Below are 14,475 nucleotides of genomic sequence, written 5' to 3' on the forward strand. Positions count from 1 at the left end.
AGGAGGCAGCATTAATTAACATGTTTATTACTACATGGTGGAAAAGCAACATATTACATCAAACAGTCAGAGACAACATCCAGCAGAAAAACACAAATGTACCGCCCCCCCATTTTGTCAGCCCTCTTCCTCAACCTCTGTAACTCTGTCCATAGTGTGGTCATAAGGGGAAGGCAGGACGGCAACACCCTCGCCTGGGTTATGACTGTGGGTGACATCATCGTTAGTGTTTTCCATAAATAGTCTCAAGCAGAGTGCAGAGCCAGGATGAATGTCGAGGAGTCATCCTACCTAGAGTATGATAGGTAGGAACATCACCCTGACTTCCACAATATTGAAAACATTCCAGGCTGAGTGAACATGAATCAAGTTCAAACCCTTTTTCAAAACTGCAGAACATACTAACCCTGAATGTTCCACAGTTCAGCTCAAACTGAGGCGGTGGGGCCCCATGTGAGTGTGTTCTTGGCTGGGACCGCCCCTCTCAGCGCCTGTAGCCTATCACGGTGCAGGGAGTCCGTTGCCATAGAGGCATCCTTGTCTAGTGATTGGCGGATACAGGTCTTGAGGTGTGCGATGCCAAAACCGGTGGCAGCTGAGATAGGAACCACGTGTCTGAAGACCATGTTGTTCTTAGGAAGCATATCGTCGGGTAACAAGTGAGAGAACTCTGAAAGGGAGAAGCACACCAGGGGGGCACTATGAGTAGTCTAATGTCACAGATCGTACACCTTAATTACCTAAGTTTATATAATCTATGTATATCATTAGATTACTGTGTGGGTTTAGGAGTTGCTCCTGCAGCTCTGCGAGTTTGTCCTCTGCATCAGGCAGGTCCATCTTATTGACCACCAACACAGCAGGCTTACACGGGAGATCCTCCTTATACAGCTCCAACTCCTATAGGAGGGGTCGAGAGAGAGTGGGATAAGGAGAGAGAGAAAATATTATGATACTGGTGCTCGGAGGGAGGAGGGAGAGGTTTCTGTGTAGATGTGTCCTGCTAGCCTCACTTTAATTAAAAGTTGAACAGCCTCAAAAGCAGACCTGAAGGGCGTTTTGCTTGCCAGCTGGAAACCACAAACGTCCACCTATGACCAGAGAGAGACTTCATCAGTATTACAGCTAGAGGTTTTCGCACCACAAATCTCCTTGAGACTTTGACCATAAATTGTGTTTGTGTTTATGTCGAACCACAAAGAGCAGCTGTCTGGTCCTCTCAACGTGTTTGAGGAACTGGTGGCCCATGCCTCTATTCATGTGGGCCCCCTCTATCAGCCCTGGGAGGTCTGCCACTGAGATCTACACCAATCCGAGGACAGAACACCAAATGGACCAATCAGAGGAGAGAACTCAGATTGAACCAATGAGAGGAGAGAGAACACCGAGTATGGACAAACCAGAAGACAATCTTGAGAATGAACCAATCAGGTGAAGGAAAATATTGACTCGCACAAAAGGGAGGAAGTGACCTCATCTGCTTCTCTTACCTGTTTATGGTCTTCATACATGACCTTGCCAATCTCCGGTCTCAGAGTGGTGACTGCAGAACGACAACACAAACATTTACCATTCATAAATAACTCAAACATCATGGTGTCATCCTCCACTCAAACATTTGACAAAAAACTGGGTAATATATGGAACATTCACTTCAGAGGGATGTGGTGTGTACATATATACTCAATACTCACAGGCATAGCTGGCAATCTGGGGTTTGGCGTGAGACAGGGCGGTCAGTAGAGAGGATTTTCCCGCATTGGGGAACCTGGTAATGATGGAGGGAGAAATCATGAAGTCAATATGTTCCTGTATGATTGTGTGTGTGTGTGTGTGTGTCCTGTCTCACCCCACCAGGCCGAGGTCAGCAATGAGTTTGAGGTCCAGTCGTATCTGTCTGGTCTGGCCCTTACTGGGCAGAAACTCTGAGTGGTAGGAGCCTCCTTGACCCCCTCTGGCCACCAGCACACGATCTCCCTCAGTGTTCAGCTCACCTATGGAGGGGATTGATGAGCTATGGTCAGTTAAATTTACACCCAACACTCTCATCCTGAGTGCAGACATCTAGATCATCTTCAACCAATACACAGTGCCTTGTGTCAGTGAAGGAGGTGTATCATGTGTAAAGACTTACCGAGGACCATTCCATCATCATTGGTGACAGTAATGCCAGGAGGAGCCAAGACTTCTTGGTCCTCTCCTTTCTGCCCCCTCAGAGCACGGACACTACACACACACGCGAAAACACACACACAATTGCTGGCAATTCACGTCATGATTCTTCCAAAAGGGATATTGGCCATAATTGTTGTACAATGCTTTTGTGCATTATCCAATATGTGTGCCGCCTACATATGTAAGTGATCTACCGGTGAGTTCACCGTCCACCCAGTGAGTTGTGGTCCAGACATACCTGCTGTTGGTTCCTACTCCAGCGATGAAGCGTTTCTGGGGGTACTTATCCTTGACCCTCTTCAGAGTCATCTCCTTCTGAGCCACCACCCACACGTCTCCCCCTTTCCCCCCCTGACCCCCCAGACGGGGCAGCCCCATCCCCCCACTGCCCCCTCGCACATACAGACGCAGGTTGTCCACGAAGTTACCGTACTGGAGGAAAGAGAGTAGTGATGACATCATTTCACACTTTGCGTCAGACAACTGAAGTATCTACAACACTAATATATTGTAATGTCTTCTACAATGACGTGGACAGTAACGGTAAGTTTAGCTGTGTAGCCTTTTCCATAACTAGCAAGTTCATTGTAGAAACGACCATGTAAAACTGATAGAACACCACAACCAACTAGTCCTGTCTACGAAACTGACCGTGAAGGGCAACAGAAGACCACCTACGACTAGCAAACTAAGCTAGCTAGCATGCCTACCTGGATAGTAGAGCCACAAACAGGAGGGGTTAGTTATAATTATAAATATATTTGGTATAGCTAACTTAGCTTGTTAGCGAACTACGATGTAACAGTGGGTTACTAACCTTCCGACAACACATCCTACTGATCCAAACCATTTTGAGTAAATATTTAGAAGTTACAGTTGACCGTTTGTGGCATTTTTGCCTGAAGACGTCAGATTAGTCGTTCACATGTGTTGTTATAGGTTGTTTGGTGGTGGAACAGGAAACAGCAAACGGGGCTTTCGATGATGTCAGCGTCAGTCAACGTAGCTAGTCCCGCCTCCCTCTCCTCCCCAGCTGAACTATGCACACAAAATATTAGGCTATGTTGTGGGGTTTTACCTGTAGTCCTAGTCTACAAAGAAATCACAGTGTTTTGAACAATCATTTGGTTACGTCCCTTTGATAAACTTTCAAAAACACCACTAGTATAGGCTAGGTCATTTTATGTTAGGACCTATTTGTTTATCATTTTATAGCATACCCTACCCCAAATTCATTCATTCATCCATTCAGTCAGTCAGTTGGTCAATCAGTCAGACATCATGTTTGTTCATAGGCTATCCCTGGTCAACTGTCAGCTCGTGCGCTACTTGCATGTAGGCTATGACAGGGTATGAGGTGCGCGCGGTGTTTAACTCTAAAGAGCTCCGCCATGGAGTGGACTTGTGAGTCAGTGTCAAGGTAATTTTCTATCCTAATGATAATAACTTACAAACAATAGCTCTGACCAATTCCCGAGGTTTGTAAGACCATGGGTATAATACAGTTTTTTTCGATTGCTAAACGACAGTGGACACAACTGGAGTCACATGTGCAAAACTCGCTAACTACAGTCTGCACAGCAGCAGTTCATGTGGACCAAACTCTAGTTCGTGTTTCATTGCTTGAACACAGTTTTCAAAACTCTACACACTTATCCCATGACTTTAACCACAACCTGCACAACACTGTGGATTTACAGCACTTTGTTCAAATGCTAACACACTGCTGTCAAAACTGTGAACCACACATTCAAAACGGAATAGATTTCAGCCTTGTGCCTTTCAAACACTGCTGATTGCAATTTCAGCTGAAAGGCTAAGCAGGTGTCTTGTTTTAGACTTGTTAGTGAACACACACACATATTACAGTATATATAGGTAGAGCTCAGAAAGACTCCTTTTGGAAATGGAACAAGGAAGATGGGTTCGTGGAGGGAGAAGGGTGGCAGGGAGAGGGCGGATGCGTGGAGGAAGACAAAGAAGACAAAGAGCTGTTATTTCAGATGAAATAAGGGCTACACTTATAGACCATGTCGTGAACCATGGTCTCTCATTGAGAGAGGCAGGGTTGAGGGTGCAACCCAATCTGCAAAGATCCACAGTGGCATCTGTAATGTGAATTTTCCATCATGCAAACAGGTGAGAGTTACATCCTTACAGTAAATGAAAACATTACAGGAATCTATTTTGTATTGCAATTATAGAATATTTACACATATATATATTACAGTAAGTTTGACTGTAAAATATATTTTTACAACAGGACCCAAAGGCTGCCCCCAACAGGGGGAAGAGGAAACATATTTTCAGATGCGCAGAAAAATGCTATTGTTGACATGGTTGTTGTCAACAATGCAATAAAACTGCGGGAGATTCAAGATAGAGTGCTGGCTGATAATGATACATTTGAAAAGGTTAATTCTGTCAGCACAACAACTATTGCTCGAGTCCTAAAGAAACACAGAGTCCTACAATTAAACAGTTATACATTGTACCGTTCGAGAGAAACAGTGAACGGGTAAAAGAGCAAAGATACCAATATGTCCAGGTAAGACGTCTGAGGCTACGTACACAGCTATACAAAATATTTACAGTAAAAAAAAACACTAGCATTTCTACAGTAAAACTGTGCACTTACTGTTTTTCAGAGAGTAATGGAGGTGGAAGCACTGGAAAGACCACATTCATTTGTATTTATCGATGAAGCTCGATTTAACCTTGCCAAAACACGGCGCAGAGGAAGGAATGTTATAGGTCAAAGGGCCACTGTGGAGGTTCCAGGCCAAATGGGGGGGAAATATCACCATGTGTGCTGCAATGGCCAATGATGGTTTGCTTCTCAACACACCACTCATTGGCCTATACAACACAGAAAGGCTTATAGCTTTCCTAGAACAGCTCTATAACGTTGCTTTTCACCACTCTGCAGCTGTCACAGATTGGTTTGCAGCACATCACAGATTTATGGTTTTGTACCTGCCTGCATATTCACCCTTCCTCAACCCAATAGAGGAGTTTTTCTCTGCCTGGAGGTGGAAAGTGTTTGGTCACCACCCACATGACCAAATGTCTCTTTTGGAAGCCATGCGTGCCGGATGTGAGGACACGAGTCCAGAGGACTGCCAGGGATGGATAAGGCACTCCAGAAGGTTCTTCCCCAGGTGCATGGCAAGAGAAAACATTAGATGTGATGTTGAAGAAAACCTGTGGCCTGATGCTAGAGAGAGGCAGGATTAGCCCCTCAATTATTTGTTTGAATTACAGTATGTACTTTTAGTTTCTACTTTTTTTTGTCATTACTGTAATTCCGTAAATTACTACAGACTATTGAAGCAAACTGCTAATTTTCATTTACCTTAAAGAATTGTTATGTTCTAAAAAAATTAATAAATCATGTGAAAGAATGTCACTCTTTTCTTTTAAGAAAATATTACTTTGTATGAAGTCACTGAAATTGTTCAAACTGTAAAGATGAAAAGTTAGTATTTTCTGTATTGGTGTTTGATGCTAGTGTTTTTACTCTCAGTGTGTTCTGAGTGACAGTGTGTGTTATCTCAGTGAGGGTTGTGCATAGTGTTTGGCTGCACTGAGCGTGTTTTGAGCCATGTGTTAAGAGTTGTGTTGCTTGGAATGAGTTTTGCAGGTGATGTGAACTGTTTAGCTCAGGTGACTGTTGGTAGTGCAGACTGTAGTTAGAGTTTTGCACATGTGACTCCAGTTGTGCCCACTGTCGTTTAGCAATCGAAAAAAACTGTAATAATTAGTCAAAGACTCAGCTTATGCAAAAGGTTAGTACAGTTTATTCAGAGAACGTTCTGGCGTGTATAGTGTAAGGAATTGCTATTTCGTATGCAGGTGACTAACTTACTGCTAATTACATGGCTACAACTCACAGTAAAGCCTGTGGGGTCCCCTACAGGATAGCTCCCACATTACACACATAATCTCCCTTTTTTTAACCGAACACTGTGTGCCCGAAGAAGATCCTACGATGACGGACAGACAACTGAGCCAATGGCGGAAGACTACAGACTACAACCAGCTGAACCAATCCGGAGATCCGATCTTCCTAGGGTCAACCTACTTTCTGTGACGTATATAAGAGCTGTGCTGACTGTTTACGCTCTCTCTGCCTGCCGTTCCACACGAACTAACGGAAGAGCCGTAATTACGTTGTACTACATATTTTCACTCTGAATAAACTGTTTACTTGTCATAAAATTTACCACTTAGTCTGAATCGATCCTTGACCGGCTCACCCATCTACATATCCAATTGCTAACAGAAATGGTAGCAGAGGATGGTTAACTAACGGTCCAATCGAAGCGAGCAGATTGGATGTGAGAGAGGGGTGAGCGCGTGGAGAGGAAGATCCGAGAAGGACGGGTGATTTGATTTTCGGGGGGTGGACAACAATTCTACTCAACTCGGGAAACTGATCTAAAGGTGCACCATAAATAAGGTAAGCAAAACCTGTTAAATCAAACTTTGCATATTGTCGTATAGTCTGCCTAAATTTCGATCAGTATTTCCGAGTAAGTATGAATTCTTGTGTAAATTTATAATTTGCTGACGAGTCGAAAGAACAGTGTAGTGAACATATCTAGTAACGACCCGGCGACGGCCGGTGTGATATGAATCACTGATGAGATATCAGTCACAGTCTGATAGCTTTCAATTGATGAGAGATCAATTAAAGGCCTAAAAAGTTCCAATAGGGGTCGGACATATATAAATTCAGTTCCGATAGGGGTTGGACATGCGCATCAATGCTGATAGGGGTTAGCACGATAGGGGTCGGGAATAGAGATCAGTCAGAAACCTAACGCCGAGGGGGAGAAATTGCAATTTTGTCCCGTGTACCGGTAGAGGCTAGTCTGAGAAATTCACTGATAAGAGTCGGGAATAGAGATCAGTCAGAAACCTAACGCCGAGGGGGAGAAATTGCAATTTTGTCCCGTGTACCGGTAGAGGCGAGTCTGAGAAATTCACTGATAAGAGTCGGGAATAGAGATCAGTAAACCTAACGCCGAGGGGAGAAATTGCAATTTTGTCCCGGGAACCGGTCGAGGCTAGACTGATAAGAGAATCGCCGATAGGGGTCGGCTTTCAGGGGTCAGAGAGATAACGTGTATTAATTAATTCTGATAGGGGTTAAATTCGATAGGGATCAGTAGGGGATAGAATTGGATTCTAGAGTTGAATTCTATCCAGTAAATCCGCTTAGCTCGGTCTGATAGGGGTCGAATTAATAGAGGTCAGAGATATAACCTGTAATTGTATGTTTTGTCTTGTTTTGTCTATTTGTAACTGTTTATATTAAAATGCAAGGTGGTTGTAATTGTTTCCATTAAGATTGTTGGTGGTTACATAGAGAGAAAGAGGCAGAAAAGAACAAAAATCACGTATTTAAGAAAGAGGGGTCAGATACGAAGGGAGCGAGATTGATGAGAATCCTGATTGAGGGAAAACTTTGGGCGTTTAGGTTGGTGCTGTTTTCTGTTGTTCAGATGCCGGAGTAACAAATGCAGATAACTGAAAATTGGGTCTATTTGCGGAGAATCTCAGTTCCATAAGCATTGGTGGTTCAGTGGTAGAATTCTCGCCTGCCACGTGGGAGGCCGGGTTTCGGTTCCCAGCTGAGGTGTAAAGAATAGTTATATATGTCTTGAGTTTTTGGTTGTAATTGAACTGGTTGTTTTGCAGAGAAAGTTATAGTCACTAGTATTGGTATAAGATATAAACTGAACGTTTTAAATAGTTTGTTTGGTTCAAATTGAAAGACTAATTCATTCAACTTAATATAAGAACGGAGATTTTGATGCAAGGCGATGTCTGTTCACTAAATGATTTGTTGGGAATAATACATTGGGAAAAGAGTCGTAATTAAAATGCTAATTCAAAGACGAGACAGTAACTTAAATCAAATTAATTCTGAATAATAACGAGGGAACAATTACGATAGATTTGTGTCCATCGAAATGTTTTTATAAGATTAGCGAATTGAGAGATGTTGATTGATGTTGTAAACTCTAAATCAGGATTCAACAGATGTGATAAATTAGGTTTGGTTTATCGAACCCGAAATACTGTTGTTGCAGAAGGCCAACCATTATTTACAATGAGTTGAAAATCGTTGCGAAATGAGTCAAGATTGAGCGCTTGTTGATGACATCACTCGCGAGGTTTCCGTCGCCACGGAAATTATGTCTTGACTGGGGGTGACAGAGAAAATGGTTAGTGTCCTTTAAAAGGAGTATGTAAATCGTCAGGAAAGATGCTAAAAACTAGCAGCTGATTCGCTGGGTGGGTATCATTGATTTGTGGCGTTTATTTGGACTGTAATTGGGCCGTGAGAGAGAGGGATTGGATGTCTGAGTCATAAAACATCGTGATGGTGGATTCTGATGGTTGTTGATTCTTGGTTTGATCGTTTGAATAGCACCAGTGAATTTGAGCACTGTTTCCATTATGTGGAACGGTGTCAGGGTATTAATGGTGAAAAGCAACCTCTATGGTAAAACATTGTACATGTTTCGGTAAACTAGCGAGGTTGAATTTGGTTATTTGAACACTTCCCTTGATACGTAGACATACGTAACAGGGGCAAGTTGTTTTTCCTTGAGGAACACGCAGATGGTGTTTTGTTTTATTGAGATGTAAATGTGAGTTGAAGTAGCCAAGGGAAAATACGTTATTTTTATTAAATATCAGGGATTATAATCTTGGGGAGAATGAGGCCATAAATGACCAAATTGGAAAGGCCTGGATGTTTTGATTAATCATTAAGGTTTGCAAATATATACACATAAAAAATTTGTTAGGACTATTTGTTTTGGTGCAAAGGTATTTTAAAGAGACACGCTCAAATATGGAACTTTATGAGTTTTTATTTTATGAGTTTTAAATTACACAAGTGAATTTGGATTTTAAGGATAAAGGGTTCTTTAATATGTCTAGTGTAGTATAGAACTTGACTATAAAAGGGTGGGTTGACTCATGGACCTTATCATGACTGTCTTCTAAGGTCTGATCAGCCTTGGGGAGAGTCATTGGTATAATGAATGTGGTCATATTGAGTACTAGTTTTAAGGTAAATTCATTATAAAGGAGTTTAGGTTAGGAGGTTAGGATAGGATATATATTAAGCCAATAGGGCAGGGAATTACATAGAAAAATAAGTTTCAGTTCTTAGGGGTGATAAATCACTGTAGACAAGGAATTCTGCACTCTGCAACATATATTAAATTCATGTTATTGTCAGATAGAATACTGAGAGTCCTTGAAGGAAGGATTTTGATATGATAAGCATTTGTTTTGAATTTTTTTTTGACCATTAGGGGTTTAAAAAAAAAAAGAAATAGTATTAAATTTAACAGGTATATAGGACATCTGTGATGATTTAGGATTATTGTTAGGTTGATTAAGGAAATGTAAGGACTTTAGAGATTGACACTCATAGACATGATTTTGGATAAAGTGAAACAGTTAGAAGCTTAGTGGTATTTGAGAAATATGAGAGAAAAGGTTTAAATTGGTAAATATATATTTAAGAAAATATATAAGTAGCGCAGATAGTTCTTAAGTAGATAAGAAACTTGACAGGGAATTGGTACTGGATTGACGCCCAAGGGAGAATTGGACATGTGGAAAACTAGGGGCTCCTTCATGATGTCAGACATAAGGATAATATACTAATCTTACCTAAGTCAGTATTTAGAGTAGGTAAGGTTGATACCTGGGCAGAGTCAGGTATCAAAAGGGGGATGGGTAAATTGTGGTCTAGGATAGGATGGGGCTTATTGGATAAGAAACTAAAAAAAAAATACTAAAAAAAATGTAAGCTAACAATTGGGAATAGAAGTTAAAGATATAATCAGATAAAACATATGAGAAATTGTTTGTTAACCAAGCCTGTATGTCCAGGATTTTATGCATTACAGGTGAACTACAGGTGAAGTCACTCAATCCAGTCCCAGAGGCTTGGGGACCATAGGAGACCCCTGGTGACAGCTAGCTGAAAGAGCTACCCAGATTCATATCGCACGGCGGAAGGGTAAGACATTTTTCACTGTCGGACAATAAACAGAGTTCGGGAGAAGAACTGGAATTAACAGAATTCGGGGCCAACTCTCGAATGAAGTAACCCTACCTGTCCTATCACCCTGTTTTTGTTCATAGAAGTGAAGATGTGTCTGGCTCTGGCTAAGTGATGTGTATTTTGTTCCAAAATAAGCATAAGAAATCCCTAGATCTGGGTAGACAAGAAGTTAGAGTAGAGATTACATGATAACCGACTTCGGACAGTTCTAGGATTGGAGAAGAGGGTATCCTTATAGCATGGGGGATCCCACAAGGGTGGATAGGTTTTCCATGATATGGGGAAACCTGGGAGCAATGTTGAACTTTGTAAAGGTGATGAAATCCTACTAACCATCAAAACTATTAAGCTCTCTGATGCAGGAACTCACACCCTCGGACTACAAAGGACGAGGACAGACATGATGGGTGTGTTTTCTATCAAGGTACTGCCAAGACCAGAGGTAACCGGACACACTCCTCTACCACCACTGTGTTAAAAATACCATTCAGGTAATTAATGTTAGAGACTATTCGGCTATTGATCAATTAGAAACTGAGACTGGTTTTGATAGTAGGGACAATTTGTGGCTGTCTTATATGAGGTACACAGCTAAAACCCTGAGAAGAAAGGACTGTATTATTTGAAGTTATGATAGACCTGTTCTGGCTACACACCCATTTGCTGTAGGAGAAGGAGGGGGGTGGTTGTGTATTTTGAGAAGTTTTTACCAGGTTAAGCCCAATTCAACCCTCTGCTCCTCTTTGAGCCTTGTGTTTCCTGCAGTACCTCCTCATCGGGCCTCTTGGGGTGTTGAGGCATATGGGGGCAATTACGAGTGCATCACGGGTACAGGTAATGGCATTGATTATGGGAGATTGCCTGAAGCTGATTGCAGGAGTAACATAACCATTAATTCCACTTGGCCAGTTACAGGCCTAAACCAAACTAGTGGTCTGGCTGATGTATGTTGGATGAGTGGAGCCAAAAGAGGGCTGAGACCCATTCTTAGAGGAGAATGGCAAGGTACGTGTGGTCTGACCAGTTTGATAATTCCACTGACCATTGTTGATGTTGTTGCTGAACAGCTGCTGAGTTCTGTAACCAGGGGACCTGAAAACATTCCATCCCATGGGAGACAGATGTAGTAGTGCTCCATGGACAGAGGATGTAGTTGACATACACACTAACCTGTTGGGAGTGCCAGTGGGGATTCCTCATGAGTTTCAGGCCTTGGGTAGGAATGATGGACTCTGGCACTTACTACCTACTATGGGTCCAGCCATGGTGGATGCTGGACAGACTGCATGGATTAATTATATCTACTATAATCAACAGCGTTTTGTGAATTACTCCGTGATGCACTCACTAGTATGTCTGAACAGCTTGAGGCCACATTTGGGGTTTCCAGACAGGATAGACTTGCCTTGGATATGCTTCTTGCCAGTCAGGGGACGTCTGCAAGATGTTCGGTAAACAATGTTGCACATATATTCCTAATAATACCAGTCCAGATGATAGTTTTTAAACTTCACAATCTAAGGCGGGGTTGATGCACTATCTGCTAAGATGAGGTCCACGGGGGGGGTGGAGGAGTCTGTTCTCTTGGCCTGGTTTGGTAAGTGCACTGGTAGGATGGTTACTGGATTTCTGACCCTAATTCTTGTATTATTTGTTATTGATGTGATGTGCTGCTTGCATCATACCGTGTTTTGAGAAGTCTGTTACAGATGTGGTGAGGGCTTCAGGCATATGCCTTTGCTTGATGCTCCAGTTGGCGATGCTGATACGGACGCATGCTTTCAGGGGAGGATGGGACTGGTACCACCTGGTACAGGATAGGAGTAGCTGAGAGGACCAGATGGTTTCTAATAATTCTTTACTCTGTTTTCCATGACCAAAGTTTTATCCTACATCTTACATGTCAATAACAATAAAGTTTTATCCTGTTTTTGATAAGTGACACCCTTGGGGGGAACAAAGGCATACAACAAAGGCATATATAACTTGGTATTAGTAATAAACGTTTTATTATTTTCATGAAATGCTATGACTGCTGAAATAAAGGATAATTGAGTGACACCCTAGCAGGAGTAAAAAGGGGGATCCAGTTGCTTTTATTGATTAAGCTTCTCCATTGTATGTCGTGTCCCATCTGGGATGGGAAGAGGGGGAAATTATTTTTCTTTGTGGGCCATTTCCGGATAGACATACCTAGTTTAGGATATTTTTCCTTTTTGGATTATGTCTTCGTTTTTGCTTGGAGTAATGTATCTGGACTATATCACATCTCTTAGGAGATGTGAAGAGAGGGTATCAGAAACTTTTTCCTGCTGGAAAAAGTTGGCTAATGTGGACAATAATTTTTACTTTTATTTTGAGCTGTTCTCCGCTCTGTTAAATGAGGGTTGTAAGTTCCTAGGTGGCTGGTAGCCAACTTAGTACATAGTGGGATTGAATGGAGAACATGATGGTAATACATAAATATCTATTTCTGTTTAATACCGTGCCTTATTTCATAGTCCTTATGGGAAAAGTTTCTCTTTGTGTCTGGATCCAGTTAGGTTGTGTCACGTCTCTGGTGAGACGTGAAGAGAGGGTTTTGTAAGGAATTGCTATTTCGTATGCAGGTGACTAACTTACTGCTAATTACATGGCTACAACTCACAGTAAAGCCTGTGGGGTCCCCTACAGGATAGCTCCCACATTACACACATAATCTCCCTTTTTTTAACCGAACACTGTGTGCCCGAAGAAGATCCTACGATGACGGACAGACAACTGAGCCAATGGCGGAAGACTACAGACTACAACCAGCTGAACCAATCCGGAGATCCGATCTTCCTAGGGTCAACCTACTTTCTGTGACGTATATAAGAGCTGTGCTGACTGTTTACGCTCTCTCTGCCTGCCGTTCCACACGAACTAACGGAAGAGCCGTAATTACGTTGTACTACATATTTTCACTCTGAATAAACTGTTTACTTGTCATAAAATTTACCACTTAGTCTGAATCGATCCTTGACCGGCTCACCCATCTACATATCCAATTGCTAACAATAGTACAAAGCAATTAATTTTATACTGACTTCTCACGCCCACACATTCACACAACCATACGCACACACATACACACATGTCCTGCTACGCACACACTGTCTGTCTCACTACCCATCCGACAGAGATTAGTGGCCTTGTCCTTGAGACGTACTCCCCGTTCTCTCCCAAATCTCTAGTCGGGTCGGCACCAAGCTCAGGCAGTCTGTGTTTAAAATACCATAAAGACATATTGTTTTACCCTAATTCTGACTAGGACTACACATTTATTGATTATGATTGTATACATTCTAATCAATTCCATACATTCATATGTTTCAGGGCGGAATATTCTAATCATTCAATTAACAGACAATTCTCACCTATCAGTCAGTCAATACATCCACACAGTGAACCACACTGGATACGCACTCGCGTTAGGTGGTGGTTTTAAAAACTGCAACAGCTGATAGGAACATAACAAGTATCCTATATTTTGTTCATAGCCTATAGAGGCTATGGAAGTATTTCTTTGAGAGGGAGACAATTATGCACACCTCTGATTTCACTTCTCACATTTTCTGTTTCTAAATGTGTGTCTGATGGCCATATGATCTGTCACAGTAGGTCGGTAGACTATATTTTACTTTAGCCGTCTTTCTCTTAGGCTATTTGTCATTCCTTCCAATTTGTAAGTCGCTCTGGATAAGAGCGTCTGCTAAATGACTTAAATGTAATGATGTAAATGTCTCTGCATTCCCATCTCTTTGCCACTCAGGGCTCTCTCTCTCTCCTATCGCACCAATCTGATGGTTTTACTCCATGGCTGGAGACTTCTCCAGTGCCTTTGTATTCTCCTGACTCTCTCCACCGCCTCCTCCAACACCATGCCCAACTTTTTGATCGGAACCGACGGGCCGGGGGAGTGGGGCTCGGCGGCTTCATGGCTCCGGGTAACCTGGACGAGATCGACTCCGGCTGCTGGGACTTGTCTTCCCTCATGGTGATACAGACACGGCGGCTGCGACTGGCGGACAGCCGGGGCGCACTGTGGGATTTCATGACATACCTGCGCACGTCGCAGAAGCACAACGAGCTGTTCCTAGAGCTCACGCAGCACTTCTGTGCCATGTACGTGGACTGCATGCTGTCCCGCGCGCACGGACTGGGGGAAGCGTGGCTTC

The 14,475-nt window shown here is 42.5% G+C and overlaps 1 protein-coding gene across 2 annotated transcripts; it reads right to left on the minus strand.

The window, feature by feature from the left end:
- Window positions 1-11: 11 nt before the first annotated feature.
- Window positions 12-3,153, minus strand: LOC115121676 (GTP-binding protein 10-like). 2 transcript variants are annotated; one of them, XM_029650795.2, is made up of 11 exons: window positions 2,993-3,153; window positions 2,414-2,607; window positions 2,135-2,226; window positions 1,850-1,994; window positions 1,695-1,768; window positions 1,491-1,543; window positions 1,195-1,302; window positions 1,014-1,091; window positions 777-900; window positions 407-670; window positions 12-205 (listed from the first exon to the last, which is right to left on the minus strand). In XM_029650795.2, exons 1-10 carry the CDS (start codon window positions 3,023-3,025, stop codon window positions 429-431), a joined length of 1,143 nt encoding a protein of 380 aa, XP_029506655.1. In that variant the 5' UTR covers window positions 3,026-3,153; the 3' UTR covers window positions 12-205; window positions 407-428. The 2 variants fall into 2 exon arrangements, with proteins under 2 accessions (XP_029506655.1, XP_029506654.1); XM_029650794.2 differs by having other exon boundaries at window positions 12-670.
- Between the last annotated feature and the right edge of the window lie 11,322 nt (window positions 3,154-14,475).

This window comes from Oncorhynchus nerka, linkage group LG14, assembly GCF_034236695.1.
Source record: "Oncorhynchus nerka isolate Pitt River linkage group LG14, Oner_Uvic_2.0, whole genome shotgun sequence".
Lineage (NCBI taxonomy): Eukaryota > Metazoa > Chordata > Actinopteri > Salmoniformes > Salmonidae > Oncorhynchus > Oncorhynchus nerka.

Bases quoted from the DNA above. Each gene is read 5' to 3' on its own strand.
- LOC115121676 (XM_029650795.2), bottom strand. From the start codon at position 3,025: ATGGTTTGGATCAGTAGGATGTGTTGTCGGAAG. The intron at 1,769-1,849 runs GTGAGACAGGAC...CATCATTACCAG, and splicing joins GCTGACCTCGGCCTGGTGGG to GTTCCCCAATGCGGGAAAAT. The intron at 671-776 runs GTAATCTAATGA...TCTCCCTTTCAG, and splicing joins GCAACTCCTAAACCCACACA to AGTTCTCTCACTTGTTACCC.